The 22,451-nt window shown below is 35.1% G+C and overlaps 1 protein-coding gene across 3 annotated transcripts in view; it reads right to left on the bottom strand.

Annotated features, from left to right (window-relative positions):
* The window catches only part of CNOT2 (CCR4-NOT transcription complex subunit 2), a 109,893-nt gene that overhangs the window by 71,131 nt on the left and 16,311 nt on the right, over window positions 1–22,451 (bottom strand). For 2 of the 3 annotated variants that reach the window (XM_054445028.2, XM_063646500.1), the window contains exon 2: window positions 3,894–4,036. In XM_054445028.2, the coding sequence (XP_054301003.1) occupies window positions 3,894–3,941 (48 nt within the window). In that variant the 5' untranslated portion in view covers window positions 3,942–4,036. Of the gene's footprint in view, window positions 1–3,893; window positions 4,037–22,451 lie in introns of those variants that run through there. The other variant, XM_063646501.1, reaches the window with a different exon arrangement.

Here is a 22,451-nt window from a genome sequence, read left to right as displayed (position 1 = left end):
ATCTTCCCATACCACTTACACTGGTATGTTACCCAGTATACTTTCCATTTCTTCCTTTCCCTTCTTTCACTGTTTTATTTAATTTTATTGGAACAACACGCACTGAACACCTATCTACATACCAGGCGCCAAGCTAGGTATTCGCAGTACCAAAATAAACAGATACGGTCCCAGTTTTCAAGAAGCTTATTAGATACAGCAGTATTATCTAATACGATTTTCTGCAATGATAGAAATGTTCTGTATCTGCATTGTTCAATACAGTAGCCATTAGCAGCATGTAGCCACTGAGCATTTGAAATGTGGTTAATGTGACCAATGAACTTTAAAATTTATTTAATTTAAATGAGTTTAAATTTAAATAGCTACTTGTGACTAGTGCCTATGGCATTGGACTGCACAAGTCTATAGGAAGACAAGGACAAATAAACACAACTACAATGTATTCTGGTAAACACTAAACTAGAAGTATGTAAAGGCTATGAAAGAAAGGGAAAGGAACACTGAATCTACCATAGGGTGACATCTGGAAAAATTGATACTTAATTCTTGAATCACGTGAACAAAGGTGAGGCATTACATGAAAAGAACCAATATAAGTAAACCCTTGTGGGTGTAAAACTACATGACAGGGAGATTAAAAGCAGTGTTGTATTACTAAATGGGAAAATCTACTACAAAAATTAACAGGAGAGATACTGGAAAGGTAAATGTATGTAAGGAGGCCAGAATTTGGAAAGTCTAAACGTAATGTTTAGAAGCTTGAATATGTTAAGTAACAAAGGGAAAGTCGGGTCGGGCACCGGTGACTCACGCCTGTAATCCCTTTCAGAGGCCGAGGCGGGCAGATCACGAGGTCAGGAGTTCGAGGCCAGCCTGACCAACATGGTGAAACTCCATCTCTACTAAAAATACAAAAATTAGCTGGGTGTGGTGGCGCACGCCTGTAATCCCAGCTACTCAGGAGGCTGAGGCAGGAGAATCGCTTGAACCCAGGAGGCGAAGGTTGCAGTGAGCGCACCACTGCACTCCAGCCTGGGTGACAGAGCAAGAGTCTGTCTCAAAAAAAAAAAAAAAAAAAGGAAAGCCATTGATTAGTTAAATTGGTAATTAAAATGGTTTACATTTGTGCATGTGCATGCTCATAGTTAGGGTAAGTTAATCTAAATTAGAAGAAGATAAGAAAATGCTTACAAAAACTGAAGGTGCATTTCCTTGGAAAAAGCTTGACAATCCAAAAATGAACCATGAGCCATATAAATAAATTGTTTTATCTGAACTAATATGCCAGTCTATCTCTGCAAATAAACTTCAACTACTATATTCAAACTCCAAATACCTAACTGGGCTTAAATTTATAGTAAGAAAGAAAACACACAAAGTAGATACCACCATAAAAATCAATACTTCAAACCAAGCCCATTTAAAAGTCACTATCTTTAGTATAGAGCCAAGGGAATGCACCTTCCTAAACTAAATTCCTAAGGCTTTAATCAGGTCTGTAAGGAAATGAGACCTGGAGAAATGTTACAAAAATTCTTGTTAAACTCTGCAGTATTAGCCTATTATCAGAATGTTCAAATAAATATAAAATATTAAGTGTCCCTCAAAAGCAAAAGTCCTCAAAAATAAATGAAAATGGTTATAAACATAGACACAAAGAAATTCTACTTTATCCATGAAAAATACATAAATTTCCTCCAAAATAGAATTTTTAAAAATCCAAAATCATTTTCATCAATTTGGAAGATTTAAGTTCTCTCTTCTAGCTATTTTGAAATATACAATACCTTGTTGTTAATTATAGTCACCCTACTCTGCTATGGAACATTAGAATTTACCCCTCTATGTCCCTTTTCTCTTTTGTTTTTACTTAGTGATGCTAAATGCATATTGAAGTATACCTTGGAAACAGCTGTTTTAAGCTGGATTGTAAAATTATTTTATTTTTGAACCCTACTCTGAAAAGCACATGTATAGAAACAGAATTTCCTGTTTGGTATTATGATGAACATATTAAGAAAATAAAAATTCTTAGACTACCAGTACAAATATAAATGTTACTTTAGTGATGAACATTCCTTTGAATTTCCCATACATTCTTATATAGACATTCTATACATGTAACAAAATACCACATGTACCCCATAAATGCGTACAATTATGTATTAATAAACGAAAAGACAAAAGGGAAAACATTTTGAGGCAGCAAAACCATAACCAAAAATGCATTTTCCAGGTATGCTCAAAAACCTGGATTATTTGTAAATAATGTGACCGAAACAATGGAGTACTTTTAGTGTAGAATGAGCAAGAATAAGCAAATCTCTTCATGTATAGAACATAATTCTGTTTTCTTTCTTAAGTATAAATTTTGGAATTCTATATTAATGTGGTTCCATGAGACAAATTAACTATAGTGTGTAATCACATAAAAATTCTACATTCACACTTTACAAATTGGATTATGAGCACTGAAAAGCCACATAATTCAGAATCACAAAATTCTTAAAATAATTTGGCAGAACCTACCAAAAGATGCAGAAGTCCAGGAAGTGTGACCAATTAAAATCTTATGAGTCAAGGTAATTGGAAGTGGTTGGGAAGCAGGAGCTACACCTGAGTACAGATCATTAGCAAAGGCTATGTTGGTCAAGTCTATGAGGACAACTCAGAAGAAAGGTTACAGAGAAAACTGATTCAGCATACCCTCAGTTTTCTCTGGCTTATTAAAATCATAAAGATCTGGCAAGAAACTTTAGACACCAAGTTAGAAGAAATTCTAGAAAGGTTAAATATGACATTATTTTTAATTAGAAACGGTGCCTAAACCAGAACCCAGATCTTATAATCAAAGCCTCTTTGTTATACCATACACCAAAAAGACTAATTTACAATTTGCTCCACTGCTCACTTTTCCAATTTGAGGGAAGAAAAGATTAACTGGGCTAAAATAAATGGTTAGCAGATAAACAGTTAGTTAACCAAAGCTGCTGCTATCATACTAGCTGCCTTCGCAACCTAGAGGGAATGAACTGATGAGTGAAAGGAAGTGTGGGAGGTCAGGAGGTTGGATACATATCTGTGCAGGAAGCCTAAAAGTTTATTTGTACTCAAACTTTAAAGTATTCTGTATTCTGGATAACTAAATAAATGTGATAACAGATCACTATCAAATGAATAAAGGATATTTCCTTTAAAAAACTAAATTCAAATATGTTGGTTTTCTTTAAATCACTGTTTAATAGCACAATCTTTAAAATTCACCTTCTTTTCAAAGCTCAGAAATAGCAATGTTACATTTCCACTATTCTTCCAGCCTTCCTACACACTGAATAAGGAATGGATATTATTAACCACCTTATTAAATGAGAAAACAAGAATCTAGCATTTTAAGGACAGCAAACTAATAACACATTCAATAGAATTTGGGTCTCTGAGCACCCTGGGTTTCTCATTTCTATTTCTTCTATACTCTACTCAATTTTGTCTACATTTCTGTGACATATACTTTGTTATCCAAAATACAGCACAAGACTTCGGGTTTAGTCTTCCAGGAATAATATACGTAAAAGCAATCAACACTTTGTTTTTACCAGTTTTGAATTCAGCCATGAAGTCATAACTTGTATATCAAATAATCTAAGTTTTGACAAATATCTCAGAAAACCTGATTTGACACTAAAAGAATACACATTATGAATACGCTTTATTTTGAAAAGTGTTCCCAACTATTTCAACTATCAAATCCGGTACTTAATTTAAAATTATAAACCCAAATTTTCAAATTGAGGTGTATCCAATTTGCTGGTTCCAATTACATATAACACACTTAAACAGTTTCAATGTAGCTATAAGACCAATAGAGAAAAAAGAAAAAAGACTGGTCTTACCTGGTAGTTTCTTTTCTCAGATAATGTATGTCCATCAGTCCTCACCATAGAGTCGTGTCCTTTCCTCACAGTACCGGAGGCAATCAAATAGAACTGTCACTCAAGGGTCGTGTCACAGGAAGGACCGCCCACCACGTCTCCCTCTAGAGTGGAATTATCCAAAAGCCATCAAAATTACTAACATGTAAATATATCAACAGCAGCAAAAATATTCAATATGATACACAGAAAACAAAAAACAAAAAGTAATTGCTCTATACTCTAGTCTTCCTCGTAACCATTTTCGTGGGCTAGACTGGCATACTTTATTTGCAACAGAAATTATTAAATATGAAACATTCTTCCTACCCACTTCTACTTTCTTCAATTAAGACTGTCTGCCAGACATCACACACAAGGGAGAAATTTACAGTGAATAAAAAATGAAGTGTACAAAAAAGTTTACCCCTCCCACAACTGACATATTTTTTTCTTTTACATGAATCTTCTCCAGTTATCTCAAAAATATACAATTCATATTCAATCCTTTAACTACAAATCCTTCCCCTCCAAATGATTATATATGATAGATAGAAATATAAGTTATTCACACAGCAACCGATTCATTCTGTGTAGGTTTATTCCCATGCAACAAAATGGGAATGCAACATATATTCTTAACATGATTAAGAGATACAAACCTAACTCAATATTCTATTAAACTTTACTCCAAAAAGAAGAGCAAATATGTCAACTTCCTTTGATGCTTTTGTCTTTCAGACATCCAATTTCATGCATATTCCAATAGGGAATTCACTTTTTTACACTGGATGAAAAAATAATGGGGCTAATTTCTTAAACTGCAGAGATAAAAATAAGTCAAAATGACTTGCACTCCAGGTACCACCTCCCACCAAAAAAAAAAATCACTGAAGCTGAGGTGACAGTCACAAGACATGCTATCTTTAAAATGAATATTGAAAATGAGAGTTCAAATATTCAAAGGTGGGTCTACAAAGAATTTGTAAATACGCATTTTCAAGACAGATATCTCTTACCTAAGTTTTGTTAAACATTCTCCCTAAGGAAGCAGTATGTATACCTACTGAACTAATAATCTTGCTAGCCACTAAACATTGTATTCAAATTCAGAGCAATTATTTAATATCAACAAACATGTTTTGTGAGGAGATAACATCTAATCTATAATTTATAAGGAGAGTGAATCAGAATTATTAAAACCAACAAACACACATGTACACATATATATGGAGTACCTCTAAAAAGCAATCTATACGGGCAGAACATTTAAAAAAATAATAATAATTTAAAATGAATATTACTAAATTTAAGTTTTAAAAAGAACCCAGGTGACAAAAACCTATCTTCTGGCTCCTCTTTTACGTTTCTTCACAAAGGTAGTGGGAGTTGTATTTTTACTTAAGTCTGACTATCTTACAGTGTACGTTTAGCCAAAATACTTCAGTCAGGCTGTATGACAAAACTGTAATTGCTGATTACCAAATTTATAAATACCTTTGGAATTAAATATCTCTTTCAAAAATAACAAAGGAGTAAAGTTTTAAAAGCATATTTACTACTATAAATGTAATCTTTATCATTTAGCAAGCAATGAAGTTATTCATAAGGAAAAGTTACCAAATGAATTGGATATTCAGAAATTGTTAAATGACGCACATTTGGCTCCAACTCAAATTTTCACGATTGTCACAAAAAGAGAGCAAGATTATTTTATTATGCATCCCATAAATATTAACCGTTTTAATATTAGTGTTGTATAATATTAAATTGTAAAGTAGTACTTGCCTTACTATTAATACATACATGGTGACACTAAATTCAGTGGATAATAATGCAAAATTTCAGTCAGTACTTATAGAATAAAATGTTTTCCTTCTTATATAATATTTAGGGTCTACGAATCACCACAAATTATATTAATGTCAGCAAAAGAATGTTGGAAATCTATAATCAGGTAAGGTAATTTTCAATACCTTAATGCTGTATACATCTTTAACACAACCTAATTATACACAAAAAATAATAAGGACTAAAATTTATAGGCTAATACCACAATAATACATATTAATATTTAATCTGTAAGAAGTTACCAGATAAAAGTTCACTTTGAAGAATTATGGATTTTCGTATAAAGGGAAAATCTGTTTATTATTTGCTTTGTTTCCTCTTCTGGGGACAACTGGAAATATTTCATGGCCTGGAGTTTCAATCCAGAGCCACTATATACTCTAATCAATGTGGGAGCTAATATTCTATAGCGAACTAAGAATCATTATCTCCTTTTAATAAACAAAAAAGAAAAATGACTGAAGACACTGTATTTTCTTCCAAATAAACATGAAAAGTCAACATCTGTCACCACTATCTTCACTGTACTATATTAAATAAAAATATTCAGCAATAAATTCTGTTGGTAACCTTCATATTGGAAACGAAAGGATGTACAATAAGTCAAAGAGAGACACAGTCTGTGAAAGGGAACAAGTATGAGAGAGAGCATGCACCCTAGGTGCCAAAATTTATTAAGGTTTATACACTGTTCTCCCACCAAGTCCTATAAATATTCAAGAATTCAGAAAAGACGAATATTTGCAAAACTACAATGAAATTTTCTATAAGGCAAGGATGTATTTCATGATGAAAAAAGGAGGCTATGTTTACCCTTCTACCGTAAATAAACAGAAAACTAGACAAAATATATGAAACAATGGTTTCCAGACATCACACAACAATCTTCTCAGGACAAAGATCATCAAGAAAAAGGAACAAACGTAGTGCACCCAGCTCACTGCCTGTAGTTTTGAGGCTGAAGCACAACGAGGGGAAACTGGAACTAATTTTTTTAAATATATTTGATGAGCACTATAAACCCACAGATCCAAATTCAACAACCTCTAAAGAGAACAACAAAAACAAAACCACATGATCACAACATCTCAGAGTAAAATAGCTGCAAAACAGCAATAAACAAGAATCTTAAAGCAGGGGAAAAAAATACATAGAGTAACAAAGGTAGGAATGACATCAGACTTCTCACCAGAAACAATGCAAATCAGAGGAGAGTGGTTCAATATATTTAAAGTAGAGAAAAGAAAACTATCAACAAAGAATTCTAAGCCCAGCTAAAATATCTTTCAAAAATGAAGGTAAGTACAGCCATGTTAGAAGAAGGTTAGGCAGTTTCTTATAAAGGTAAACACAAGCTTACCATACAACTCAGCAACTATGCCCTGAAGTTATTTACCAGTATAAACTGAAAACAGGTTCACACCAAAACCAGTACATGTATAAAGATGTACTTCATTCCAGTGAAGACGTGATGTCCTTTAATAGGTGAATGGATAAACAGAGTATCTACACAACAGAATACTCTCAACAACAAAATGGAAGAAGCTGTTAATTCATGCAAGATGGATGAATCTTAAGTGCATTTTTGCTACAGGAAACAAACCAGACCCCAAAGGCCACACGTTGAACAATTCCATTAATATGACATTGTGGAAAAGGCAAAATTACAAACACAAAAAATAGATCAATTACTTCTCTCTGGGCTTAGTTTCCTAAGCTATAAAATAAAATGACTTAGATGAATCTTTTTTAACTTTTTCTTTTTTTAAACTTTTTTAAAAACCTTCCCCATGTTCCCCTCATCCCACTTCATTACTCAATAGTATTTAAACAATGCCAAAATATTTTAGAGGCTGAAAATAGTATCTAAAATATCTGTAATTTGGTAGTCATTACCACACTCAAAGTTAAAATATGAATTTGGTTAGGTTAAGACAGCTGAACCAGCTGAACAGGTTTTCTCTTTTTTTAACTGAAGACATTACATTCTAGGGTGGCTACTAATTAGGACGAACTACAAGATGTGACCGATTTCACTGGAGCTCAATAAAACATGCAGTAAATGCATTTAGCCATTATCTTTAAAATAAGGGTTCCTCAAATTCTAGAACTACGTCAAGCAACGTTTTCTTAATAGGTAGACTGCAGTCACATAAATATTTCCTTGCCCTTATGAACTAATTTTTTGCTTGATCACATGGATAAATGTTTTAAAAATTCTGAGTTGATGGACAGATGAAATAAATATAAATAAAACTCAAGAATTTCAGTGAAATAAAAATAAACAAAACTCAAGAATACCATACCTGGTCTGGGAAAATTGCCGTATTAACTAAGAACAGTTTCTCTGAGTATTTTAGTAATATGGGTTTCACAGACCTATAATTAGCATGTAAAATGAAAAGTTGCCTATATCTACAAAGAAAAACAAAATACAACTTAACAATAATCTATTGAAATGAATTTGCTCTCTGGTTGTCATGTTTTATAACAATGTTGTATGTGTCTTCCATTTTCCACAGTGGTACTACTTTTAACTCAACTGTATAGTTCTCTCACCCATACTCCAAGCAGGATTCCACACATCTGATACACAAAATTTACTATAAGTAGAGTCAGGTCTATCTAAAAGGCCCACCATCTCCAGACAGAAATTTTCTTCTACTGTGGCTTAAAAGTTTCAAATGAAGTGAATACTTATAAAGGGAATCCTACTGATCTTAAATGACAAAAGTTCAATAATTTCTGAACCATAGGCTTGAAAATTAAAAGCTCTTCATTTGATTTAGGCTTAAATAAAACTGGGGTCTGAAATTCAGACAATAGGGGCTGTTTCTAGTCTTCCTGCTGCCTATGTTTACACAAGTTGCTTAGCTTCTGTGTGATTTAATTTTGTATTATAAATGAAAATAATATATCTGCATGGTCTAGTTCATGGTTTAGAGAAGGAGCAGCCGGAGAGGGAGATGAAAACCAAAGAGAGTATGGCAGATATCTTGAAAGTTAACTGGAATAAATGGTTCAAGGAAGAATGTAATCAACTGTTTCAAAATGCTGTTGATTTAAAAAAAAAAAAAAGATGAGAATTAATCTTTGGATTTAGCAGCATGGAAATCACCTACTTGGTAATCTTCGTAGATAGCTTTGGTGAAATAAATGTACTAACTAGACTGGATTCACAAGAAAACAGGAAGAGAGAAACTGGAGACAAAGTACAGACATCATTTTCAAGAAGTTTTGCCATAAAAGTGAAAAATGGTAATAGCTGAAAAAATTTAGCGTTGACAGAAGGCTTTTTTTAAAGACAGGAAAAATTATGGCACAGAGGGAAACGCTGATGATACAAGATGGAGAGAGAGAAATTACTGGAGTAATGACTTTGAGCAGATGTGGATGGCATTAATAAGAGAGTGGCCTTAGATAGGCACAAAGAAATATCATCAATAGAAACAGAAACAAAGATAGTAAACAGGAACAGATTCAGGTAGGCCATAGTAATAAAAGCTATGGAAGTTCTCATTCAGCTGTTTCTGTTTCCTTAGTAAAATAAGAAATGAAGTTATTGGGTGAGCATAAGAATATGGGAGGAAGTGTTAGAGGTCTGAGAAGGGAGGAAAAGGTCTTCTAAGAAAGGGAGAGTGAAGGGATTAGAGGAACGACAGTAGGTAGAATTGCCAAGTAGTACTAAGGACCCATGGGAGGCTGGTGTTCTCCAGCCACACACAACTGCAGGGATGCAGGAACAGTATAGGTAGAAGCAGACTTAACCAAAAGTTGTGAGTATTAAGAAGCATGAGAGAAGCAACAGAATTAAGGGTATAAGCAATATAGTGATTACTAATGATGGGTAAGAAAACAAAGAGTAAGAAAAGAAGTGAGAATATCTCAGTAAGTACTAGCCATATTGCCTTTCTTTGTGTTTCTCAAACACATCCAGTCAGTTCTCAATTTAGGGCCTTTACATTTGCTGCTCCTTTTCAACGATCTTACCCCAAATCTCCAAATGCCAAAGTGCTTCCTGACGTTAACATGTCTGCTTGACTATCTCTTTTCAGAAAGGCCTTCACTGAACACCCAACAGTCTGAATTTTGTTCTCATTTGTTTTCTGTCTGTATCCCTGAAGTTCCTTAAGCAGAAGAACCTTCTCTATTAAGCTTATCACTGTTATCACAAGTACCTACAATAAGTGATACATAACAGATACATTTTACTGAATAAATGAACCACAAGAAATATACTAAATCCTTTACTAACTTTAATTTTATGGAAACATCATTTTCTTTACAAGGACTGCAGCAGAAGCACCTTGTGTAGTAAGAAAAAGACCAGCAACCAGAAGGTTAATTTTAAAAGTTAGTTCCTGCCAAATCAAATACTTTTAAAATATAAATGTACATTTATTCCCCCTTGATAGTCTGATGTAGGACAAGCTTTTGAGTGTAGGATTAGTAATTAACTTTTCACATCATTTTTTGTATAATGCATCTTTTAAGATGCCCAGTTTCAATTTTGTTTAAAGTTGAAGAAGACCTTAAAGGCAAATAAATAGCAGAATCTTTCTGAAATTTTACAAATACTTTCTAATTTTTTAATAGCTGTCTCGCCATAGCAAACACTCCTGGTTGACACTCTAAAAGCCCTTCTATCTGTGACCACCATAGTTGTCCAAATATTCAAACTTTCCCACATGGTTCAAGAGTAAATGCTGGTCGTGCACAGTGGCTCACGCCTGTAATCCTAGCAGTTTGGGAAGCTGAGGCAGGCTGATCACCTGAGGTCAGGAGTTCAAGACCAGTCTGGCCAACATGGCACACCCCAACTCTACTAAAAATACAAAAATTAGCCAGGCGTGATGGTGGGTGCCTGTAATCCCAGCCGCTCAGGAGGCGGAAGCAGTAGAATCGCTTGAACCTGGGAGGTGGAGGTTGCAGTGAGCCAAGATCGTGCCACTGCACTCCAGCCCCGGCAAGAAACCCTGTCTCAAAAATAAAAGAGTAAATGTGATCAGTCTAAGCCAATATGGTAATCCTATCCCTCTTGTCAGTAATTGATTTATGAAAGGGCATTTAAACCAACCCTGGCTAATGAGACATAAGGGAAAAACTGATGGTAGGATTCTAGGAAAGGAAGAAAAACAGCCCCTCTTTCCCCAAGAGGGGTTGTTATATCAGAATAGCACAACTAGAGCTACTATATCCATCTTGTAACCATAAAGAGAGTTAGCCTGTGGACAAGCTGACACTCTGACAATGGCAGAACAAACAGAAAGAATCTGACCCTGGAATTAATTATTAAACCACTGCATTAACCAACCACACAAAAGCTTCCATTCCTCCAGATATGTGAGAAAATAGTTTTCCATACTGTTTAGTCAATTGAACCAAAAGCTTCCTAAACCTCTGGGCTTATCCACACCTAATCCTTTAGCAATTTGTAAAGAACTTTATATAAAGTCCTTCCGAACCATTCACTGTGCTTTTCATTAAAACAATAGTTCTTTCTGTGCTCATATTTTATTCACTTAGATCACATTTAAAATAAAAATTACATTAACACTGGCATAAAAACTGATTCTTGTTAGGCATATAACTAACCTGGTGGAGAAAAGGGTACAAGGGTAAACTAGAGAGTAGTTTACTAGCTACAAATGCTCAGAATACTCAGGACTAAGAATCTAAAATAATGGTTTGTTTAAAAGAGTGGGTCAGTTAAGTGTAGGTTTAAGAATATTGGTTACAAACATATTTCTGTATATATTAATATCTTTATTCAACAAATGGCTATTTACCTATGAGGAGGAAGAAGGCAGCTAAAAAGCCCTATAAAAACTTAGGACTTACATTTCCAGGAGAAACATTAAAATTAGAGTAAACCTAGAATCAAAGAAGTAGGGGTATGAGTCTACTCTAAGAACAGTGGTAGTATACTATTAATGTAAAGAACTTTTACCTCAATATGTGTTGTTTCACTGCTACTGAATTGAGAATATTTGAAAAATTGTGCAATTCAAAATTTTCAGGCAGTGCAGACAAACGTATTGTTTGCTTTATTTATCTAAGAACTGTTTCAGTTTATCATGTGTTATACTAAGGATAACTATAGCAGCTTGCCATTTATAGGGGATACCAGTATTCCCTGTCAAGAAATACTAAAGTAACTAAACAAATTATTTCACACAGAAATTCACCAGAGATTTTGAAACAAGTATTTAATAATAAAATGGTCAAAAATCATTGACACTAATCATCAGAGACTCTTCTAACTTCCTTCCAAAAATACTGAGTCCTACTATATGCCAGGTAGTAAATAAAACTCTGTGTTTGCCAATTGTTCTCTATGGATTTATAAAGCACTAATTATAATTAACACAAGGTCACAAATGGCAATAATATTCAAACCTTTATTAGCAACACTTTTTCACTGAGGAATGTATTTCATATGTATTACACATAACCTATGTTCACCTAATATATATTAGGCACTAAGCTAAATGTCTCATGGGCCGGAAAAGACAGAATTCTTAATCAGGTTCTATAAATCTTCAGTCTTTGGACTGAATGCAGAGGGTACATAAACTTGGCTGGGGTAAAAAAGCTAGAGCTTTAATTTTACAAACCTCTAACTGAAATTTAGTATTTCCTTAATTTAAAATGTAGGTAACAAGCCACAGTGGTGCTAGAGGCACCTGTGATGATTTTTGTTACCACTAGAAACCACAGATATTTTCATATCACTTTAGTTGCTTCAAATCTCAAATTATCATTTATATTCATCACAAGTCTAAAAGTTATTAATACTATATACCAGTAGACTTCGTGGTGATATGCACGTTACTGAGTTTGTTTAGTCAATATTTTAAAAACTGTACTCCAATATAACTGGTGCCCTCATAAGCATATGTATTTAATTTTGCACATATAAACTATTACTGAGAAGGGGTCCACATTCTTCACCAGAGAGCCAAACAGGTTCATGGAACAAAAAATATTAATAACCTCTGGATGAGAATATCACAGCATGAACAAGGTTGTTGGCAGAGAGTAACTTAGAACAGTAAAGAGCTTTAAAAAAAAAAAAAGCTTCAGAGCAAAATTGAGTTGAAACACCTTGTTTCAGAGATACACTGTAGTCTGGTAGGCCTAACCTTGTTCAAGGTCTCATACACACAGCTAATTAGTGACAGAGTGAGAGAAAACAGAATCCAGGATTTCTGATTCACAACCTAGGGCTAAATCAACTTTGATGTGACTTGGCTATAAGAAAGCAAGACAGGGCAAAGACACCGAAAATATATGCCAAAAAGTTATTAGGGAAAGACATAAATTATACAGGAAAAAGAGCTAGTTTGAAAAAGAAAATGATGGGTGAGATGTTAAAGCATTTTGAAAATATATGTTGCAGCATAAGATGCCAACTCAAATGTTTAAAAAGACAAGTCTGAAAACAGATATGATCCTTTTTGCATACCGGACATGTATAAACATTCCAAATGCCATGAAAAATTACTGTTTCTCCCACATTTCTTGAAACACGGACTTATTATTTTGTTTTCCCACTACATAGAAACACGAGTACAGTAAAAATTTTACTTCTGGCTAGGTGTGGTGGCTCACACCTGTAATCCCAGCACTTTGGGAAGCCAAAGTAGGAAAAATCGCTTGAGCCCAGAGTTCGAGGCCAGACCAGGCGACATAGTGAGACCCCATCACTACCAAAAAAAAAAAAAAAATTTTTTTTAAATAAGCTGAGCATGATGGCACACGCACTCTGTAGTCCCAACTACTTGGGAGGCTAAGGTGGGAGCATCACTTGAGCCCAGAAGTTCAAGGCTGCAAGTGAGCTCTGATTGCACCACTGCACTCCAGCCTGGGAAAAAGAACAAGACCCTGTCTCAGAAAATAACAAATAAATTTTACTTTCTTCCGATCCTTTGATAAGAAAAACCACCACATAGGCACAATAGTAAATATCAAGAATGGCAGTGGGTATCAATGTCAAAGAGACAAGAGAAAGTACCAGAAAGTATGGCAAACCAGAAAGTCCACAGACCACCTAAAGAAGGCAGTTGCTGCTACTCTACTCTAGCTAATTGCTACCAAGAGAACTGTCCACCCAGAATTCTATATGGATCAAAAGCATCCTTCAAAAACAAAGGTGAAATAAAGACATTTTCGGATGAAAGAAACTAAGAGAATTCATTGCTAGCAGACCTGCTATAAAGAAAGGAAGATTCTTTGGACAAAATGAAAATAATACCAGTAGAAAACTTAGAGTTTTATGAATGAATGGGAAAAAAATGGAAAATATGTGTGTATACATGTCAGACCAGGAGTTGGCAAACTTTTTTGTAAAGGGTCAGACAGTAAATACTTTGTAAAGGGCCAGATAGAATATATTTCAAGTTTCACAAGCCTAACAGTCTCCATTGTAACTAATCAATTCTGCATTGTAGTGTAAAAGCAGCCAGAGACAATATATAAACTAACAAATGTGGCTGTATTCCAATAAAACTTTATTTACAAAAAGCAGATGTCAGGCTAGACTTGGCCTGCAGCCATAGTTTGCAATCCCTGTGATAGACTATTCTTTTCCTCTTAAATCCTTTAAAACATGCATGATAGTTTAAAGCAAGTGACCTCACTGTGTGACTAGTATCTGAAGTATACAAATGTAATACATATGAAACTACAACATAAAAGGGGATGAGTAAAGGGAACTACATGCTGACGAGGTTTCCACATTCCACTTGAAGTGATATAAGTGCAGTGGAGTGAGTTGTGTACTCAAAAAAGATGTGTTCAAGACTTAACCCCCAGGACCTCTGAATTTCACCTTATTTGGCCACAGAGTCATTGCAAATCTCACCAAATTAACAGGAAGTCATACTGGATTTACGAAGGCCCTAAATCTAATGACTTGTGTCTTCAGAAAAGAAAGGAGCGATTAAGTACAGAAACACAGTGGGAAGAGAAAGACCATGTGAAAACAGAGGCAGAGACTGGAGTGATGCAGGGATAAGCCAAGGAACACGAAAGATTGCTGGCAACCAACAAAACTAGAAGGAAGGATTCTTCTCTATACCCTTCAAAGGATTTATGGCCCTGATGATACCTTGAGATTTGGGGCTTCCAACCTCCAGAACCATGAAAGAATACATTTCTGGTATTTTAAGCTACAGTTTGTGGCAATTTATTATAGGAGCCCTAGGAAACTAACATAATAAGTAAATTCTGAAAAGTTAAGAATGTGCATTGTAATCCCTAAGGTAATCTCTAAAAAAAAATACACAAAGAATATACTAAAAAACTCAATAAGTAAAATGCAATATTAAAGGTAGTCAGATAATCCAAAAGATGGCAGGAAAGAAGAATCAATCACATGAGTGAAAAAGCAAATGGAACAGAAAATTTAAAAAAGCAAATGGTTTACCTAAATCCACATAGAACAATAATTATATTAGATACAGATAGTCCAAAAGAATGAGATTGTCAAAATGGTTAAAAGAAAAAAAAAAAAAAAAAAGACTATATGCTGTCTACAGGAAACATACAGGTGAAAAAAGATATACCATGCAAAAGGTAAACAAAGAGAAGCTGGAGTGGCTACCTTAACATCAGAATAAGTACACTTCAGAGCAATAAAAAATATTACCAGGGCTAAGAAATGTATGTTAAATAATGATAAAAAGGCCAACTCACCAGGAAGACATAATATCCCTTAAATGTGTACACACTTACAACAGAGCTTCAAGTTAAAAACACCAAAAACTAATAAGCCTGAAAGGAGAAATTGACCATTCCAGCATTACATTTGGAAATTTCAATATCCCTCTAAGTAATTATAAAGCAAGTAAACAAAAGTCAGCAAGGATACAGAAAAACAGAACACCATCATTAACCAACTAGATCTAATTGACATTTATAGAATACAGTTTCAACGGCCAGGTGCTGTGGCTCACACCTGTAATCCCAGCACTTTGGGAGGCCAAGGTGGGCGGATCACCTGAGGTCAGGAGTTCGAGGCAAGCCTGACCAACATGGAGAAACCCCATCTCTGCTAAAAATACAAAATTAGCCGGGCGTGGTGGCGCATACCTATAATTCTAGCTACTGGGGAGGCTGAGGCAGGAGAACCACTTGAACTCCTGCCTCATGAAGAACCGCTTGAACTACTGCCTCAGCCTCCACCCAGAGGTGGAGGTTGTGGTGAGCCAAGATGGCGCCATTGCACTCCAGCCTGGGCAACAAGAGAGAAACTCTGTCTCAAAAAAAATAATAATAATAATAATACAACGTCAACGACAGTAGATTACAAATCCCTAAAAGGAGAAAATGAAACATTCATCAAATTAGTTGCATCTTAGTTCTTTTTTTAAAAAAAAAAAAAGTTAAAAGAATTGAATTCATACAAATGATATTCTCTGACTATAAGAGAATTACACTAGAAAGTGACATGAGAAACTGGAAAGTATCTCCAAATACATAAAAATTGAACTGTGCATATCTAAGTAATCCATGGTCACAGAGGTATTATAAACGGAAATTTAGAAATATTTTAAACTGATTGAAAATAAAAATAAAACATATAATTTGTAGGATGTAACCAAATTAGTACTCAAGGGGAAATTTATAATTTCAAGTGCTTATCTTTGAAAAGATCTCAGGTCAATCACCTAAGCTTACATCTCAAAAACCTTGAAAAAGGGCACAAAATAAACCAAAAGTAAACAAAAATAATAAATAAAGATGAAAGGAAAAAACACAGAAACTGAAAAAAAGAACTAAACAAAACAGAAAATCTAATTCTTTAAAAGGAAAATCACCAAAACTGATGCACCTCTAAGGCAGACTGACAAAGAAAAAAGTCAGAAACTACCACTATCAGGAATAAAAGAGAAAATATAGAACCCACAGGCATTAAAAGGATAATAATACCAGAACAACTCTATAAAAATAAAATCAGCAACTTAGATGAAATGCACCTATTCCTCAAAAAACCTGAAGAGTCTTATACCTACAGAAACAAATGAACTCACAGTGAAAGAAAGAAAGAGAAAGAAAGAAGAAATAAAGAAAGAGAGAGAGAGAAACGAAACGAAATGAAATGAAACAAAACGAAACTCCAGGTTTGGTAGTTTTACCAGTGAACTCTACCAAAACATTTAAAGAAGAAGTAATACCAACTTGACATGTTTTCCAGAAAATGGGACACAAAACACTTAAGTCATTTTTGAGGCATTACTGATACCAAAACTAAAAACAAGAAAACAATAACAAAAAAAATTAAAGACCAATATTCCTCATAAATATAAAGGCAAAAATTCTCAACAAAATATTACCAAATCAAATTCAATAAAATGCCCAAAGATCTATGAACAAGTAAGGTTTATCCAGAGAAAATTAAGACTGACTTAATTGTCAAAATTCAATTAATGAAAAAAAACATAATTGGAGAAAACTGCCTGAAAAGAAAACAAGAACTCAGTGCTCTGGGGAGTGTTCTAAGGGAATACAGCAAATGAAAAACTATTTTACTTTAAATAATCTACTAAATCTCAATAGAAATAGCAAGAATCTATAGTATCTGAGCCACACTGCCCCTTTCTTCCCTCTGCCAGCTCAGCATAATGAAATTTCTACTCCTGGCAGATGGAGTCAAGACAGGGCTCTCTCCCTGCCTAGTTTCCAGTCAAGGGTTACAGTATCTCTCCAGGACAGACAGGCCAACAGAATTTCTTATACTCAACTCCCTCACTTCTGCCACCAGCCTCAAACCACAGGCAGAGGCTCTACCGTAAACATGACAGGCCTAGAACACAAGGGCCCCATTTGCCTTCAACCAATCTCACTCATAAGATAGTGGTTACACACAGGGATAGGCAAGCCAAAAAGACTAGAGGCTACCACCCTGCCCAGTGGTAGCGGCTCAGAGATTCTGCTGCAGAGCAGGAGTAGACCTAAGAGCAGAGAACTCTAAAAGCCTCCCAAAAAGAAAAGACCTTTTTTAAAACAGAGTGTAGAGAAGTTCAAGCCTAAGGGTACCCTCAAAAATATGGAGATTTGGGCAGTAAGCAACTAAAAGGAAGCTGGTAGCTCTAAGACAGGAACAAGTTAAACCACAGGCTAGCTAGTGTACCAAAGAGAACTGGGAAGAGAGACAGCTAGGAACAGACCTCCTCAGTTCATAACAAACACTGAAGACTAGCCTCAAAAAATGCCCCTACAAAGGGGCCAAAATTTAATTTGATCTCACTGTGGAGAAATTTATGCTCCAGAGAACTGTTAATAACAAAAGAGCAGTCACCAGCAGTTAGTAAAGGCTATCACATCTGGGTGTGACACTAACAGAAGCAGAGGTTTTAACAGATACATATAAGTGAAAGACACAATCGGAAACGGTCCTACTAAAATCACTATCATCCCAATACAACTGCCCATGTCCAAGGCTGTACCCTCTCATGGGTGACATCAGGCACTTCACACTGCAAGAAATATAAAACTTCATTGAAATAGCCCAGCCAAGCCATTAAACAAGCAAACAGTAAGCACAAAGGAGAGGAAAGATCAGTATCCAGAGATGCTGCAAAGTTCATGTAAAATGTCCAGCCTCTCGCCCACAAATTATGACATGCAAATAAATAGAAGTAATTCATACACAGGGTGAAAAAGCAGTCAATGGAAACTGCCTGTTTAAGAGCCAAGATGTCAGACTTAATAAAGACTTCAAAGCAGTAGTTAAAAATATATTCAATAATTTAAGGAAATCATGATCAAAGAAGTAAAGGAAAGTATGATGACAATGTCTTATCTTTAAGAAAGAGATAAGAAAAAAAGAGATATTATGTAGTTAACAAGTAAAATGAACTGAAAAATTCAGAGGCTCAAAAATAAGAGGGGCTCAAAAGTATATCTGAACCAGGAGAGCAAGGAGAATGCAAATTTGATGACAGATTTGATAGGGTTGTGCAATTCAGAGAAAAATTAATAAAGAAATGTGAACAAAGCCTCAGGAAAAAAAAAGCACAGGACACTATTAAGTGAATCAACATATGTGTAATGGGAGTAAGAAGAAAGGAGAGAGAGAAAAGAACAGAAAAATATTTCAGGAAATAATGGCTGATAACCTCTGAAATGGAAGAAAAACACTAATCTACACATCCAAGAAGAGTTACCAAGTAGGATAAACAACATGATTCATGCCCAGAAACATCATAGCACAACATGTTGGAAGCCAATGACAAAGAGACTCTTGAAAGCAGCAAGAGAAAAGTGACTTGTCACAACTAACTTCTCATTAGAAATAATGGTGGCCAGAAAGATGTAGGATGACATATTCAAAATGATGAAAGAAAAAACGGTCAATAAAGAATTTTATATCCAGCAAAACCATCCTTCAAAAAAGGCAAAATAGGCCGGGTGTGGTGGCTCATGCCTGTAATCTCAGCACTTTGAGAGGCCGAGGTAGACATATTACCTGAGGTCAGGAATTCAAGACCAGCCTGGCCAACATGGCGAAACCCCATCTCTACTAAAAATACAAAAATAGCCAGGTGTGGTGGCAAGCGCCTGTAATCCCAGCTACTCTGGAGGCTGAGGCCTCCAGAATTGAATTGCTTGAACCCGGGAGGCAGAGGTTGCAGTGAGCCGAGATCACACCACTGCACTCCAGCCTGGGTAACAGAGAAAGACTGCATCTCAAAAAACACAAATAACAGGAAAAAAAAATAATAAGGCAAAATAAACTTGGAGATTAAGATGGATTGGTAGAATTCACTGCTAGCAAACTCGACAGATTGATAAAAATAATTACGTAATTAGGCCAGGCGTGGTGGCTCACGCCTATAATCCCAGCCCTTTGGGAGGCCGAGGCGGGCAGATCACGAGGTCAGGAGATCGAGACCATCCTGGCTAACACGGTGAAACCCCGTCTCCACTAAAAAATACAAAAAAATTGTCCGGGTGTGGTGGCGGGCGCCTGTAGTCCCAGCTACTTTGGAGGCTGAGGCAGGAGAATGGTGTGAACCCGGGAGGTGGAGCCTTGCAGTGAGCCGAGATCGCGCCACTGCACTCCAGCCTGGGCGACAGAGCGAGACTCCGTCTCAAACAAAACAAAACAAAACCTAGAAAAAGATGAGCAAACTAAACCAAAAGCAAACAATGGATATAATAAAGATGAGAGTCGATGTAAGTGAACTAGAGAATAAAAAATGAGAAATACTTTTTAAAGTTTATTATCTGAAAACATAAACAGATTGACAAACTTTGAGCTAAACTGACCAATAAAATAAAAACAAAAAAGAAAAAGAAAACTCAAAGTACTAAAAACAGGAAAGAAACAGTACATTACTACAACTTTGTAGGGTAGGCATAACAAGGATCGTAAAGAAATAATGTGAACAGAATACTAACAAATTAAATAACTAAAGGGAAGGGACAAATTCTTACAAAGTCACAGACTATCAAAATTGACTTAGGATGAAACAGACAATCTGAATAAACCTGTAACAAGTGAAGAGATTACATTAGTAATTTTAAAACTTCCCATAAAAAAAAAATAATCTCAGGCCCAGGCAGCTTCACTGGTGAATTGTACCAATTATAAGAAAAACTGATACCAATTCTTCACAAACTCTTCTAAAACAGAGAAGAGTTTTGGAACCTGGAACATTTCCTAATTCATTTTACAAGACCATTATTATCCAGATAATAACATCAAAGAAATCTCAAGAAACGAAAACTACAGACTGATATATCTTATGAAAATAGGCACAAAAACTGGCCAGGTGTGGTAGCTCACGCCTGTAATCCCAGCACTTTGGGAGGCTGAGGCAGGAGGATAATGAGGTCAGGAGATTGAGACCATCCTGACTAACATGGTGAAACCCCGTCTCTACTAAAAAATACAAAAAAATTAGCCGGGCATGGTGGCGGGCGCCTGTAGTCCCAGCTACTCAGGACGCTGAGGCAGGAGAATGGTGTGAACCTAGGAGGCGGAGGTTGCAGTGAGCCGAGATCGTGCCACTGCACTCCAGCCTGGGCAACAGAACAAGACTCCGTCTTAAAAAAAAAAAAAAAAAAAAAAAAAAAAAGGCACAAAGTTCCCCAACAAAATACCAGAAAACAAATACAGCAAAATAGGGATTAGTCAAGAACTGTTCAACATCAAGAACCAAAAATTCAAGAACTGTTCAACATCATAAAAACAAAATAATGTAATACAACATATTAGAAGAAACAACCACATGATCATCTCAAAAGATGCACCAAAAAAAGCATCTGAAAAAATCTAACAGCCCATCATAATAAAAGCACTCAACATACTAGAAATAGAAAGGAACATCCTCAAACTGATAAAAGGTATCCATGGAAAAAAAAAAAAACAAAAAACACAGGTATATACTTAAAGGTGAAAGTCTGAATGCTTTTCTTACAAGATCGGAGATAATACAAGGTTGTCCATTAAACAGAACTGCCATTTCTATTTCATACTGTACTGAAGATTCTAGCCAGAACAATTAGGCAAAAAAATAAAATAGAATGCATCCGGATTGGAAAAAAAGAAGTGAAACTACCTCTAATTGCATATTACATGATATCATAGATAAGAAAATCCTAAAGAAGCCACTAAAAAGATTATTATAAACACATAAACCTAACAAAAGAGCACAGAAATGAATGAAACAAAAACTGACAACTGAAGAGAGAAATAGCCAATTCAACAACAGTGGTTGGGAGACTTTTAATACTCCATGTCAATAATGAATGCAACAACTAGATACAAGATAAGCCAACAGGAGACTTGAAAATATAAAAGTTTACATGGCAGTTTAATACTTAAAATTTTATTAATAGTAATGTTTGATAATAACTAAGTAAACAAGTGCAACAAGGTTGCAGGGTACAAAATCAATATGCCAAAATTAATTGCATTTCTATACAATAACAATGAACAATCCAAAAATGAAATTGAGAAAATAACTCCATTTCTGAAGCATCCAAGAGAATAAAATACTTAGGTGTAAGTTTAACAAAAGTAACACAAAACATACCATAAAAACTACAAAACATTCTTAAAAGAAATTAAAGTCTATTCTGGTCCTCAATTGATTAAAAAAAAAAGAAATTAAATAACTATATAAATAGAAAGACATCCCATGTTCAGTTTCAACACAATTCTATCAAAATTCCACCTGGTTTCTTTGGAGAAATTAGCAAGCTAGTTCTAAAATTCATATGGAAATTCATGGAGCAGATACTAATAAAACAATCTCGAAAAAGAACAAGAGTTGGAGGATTCTCAAAAATTCCTGTTTTCAAAATTGCAGACTGTAATCAAGGGATACTGGCATAAGGATAGGCATACCAATCAATGAAACAGAATTTAGAGTCCAGAAATAAAGCTTCACATATACAGTCAGCTCATTTTAGAGAAGGGTACTAAGATAGAGAAAACAATCTTTTTAACAAATACTGAGCTCCAAATCATGCACATTTTTCACTATTACCTCTTCACATACTCTATACACAAATTTAAGTCTAGCAACATACAAAATCTAGAAGAGGTTTTAGCAGTCTCATGATAAAAGAAAGCAGCAAAACTGGGGGAAGAGGATATTTATTATATGCATTCATTCAACAAACATGTTTCAGGCACCAGTTAGAACAGTACTAGCCAACAAAACAATATCC

Source organism: Pongo pygmaeus, chromosome 10 (assembly GCF_028885625.2).
Source record: "Pongo pygmaeus isolate AG05252 chromosome 10, NHGRI_mPonPyg2-v2.0_pri, whole genome shotgun sequence".
NCBI lineage: Eukaryota > Metazoa > Chordata > Mammalia > Primates > Hominidae > Pongo > Pongo pygmaeus.
The sequence above is the reverse complement of the archived record's forward strand: the minus strand, read 5'-3'. Positions and strand labels throughout refer to the sequence as shown.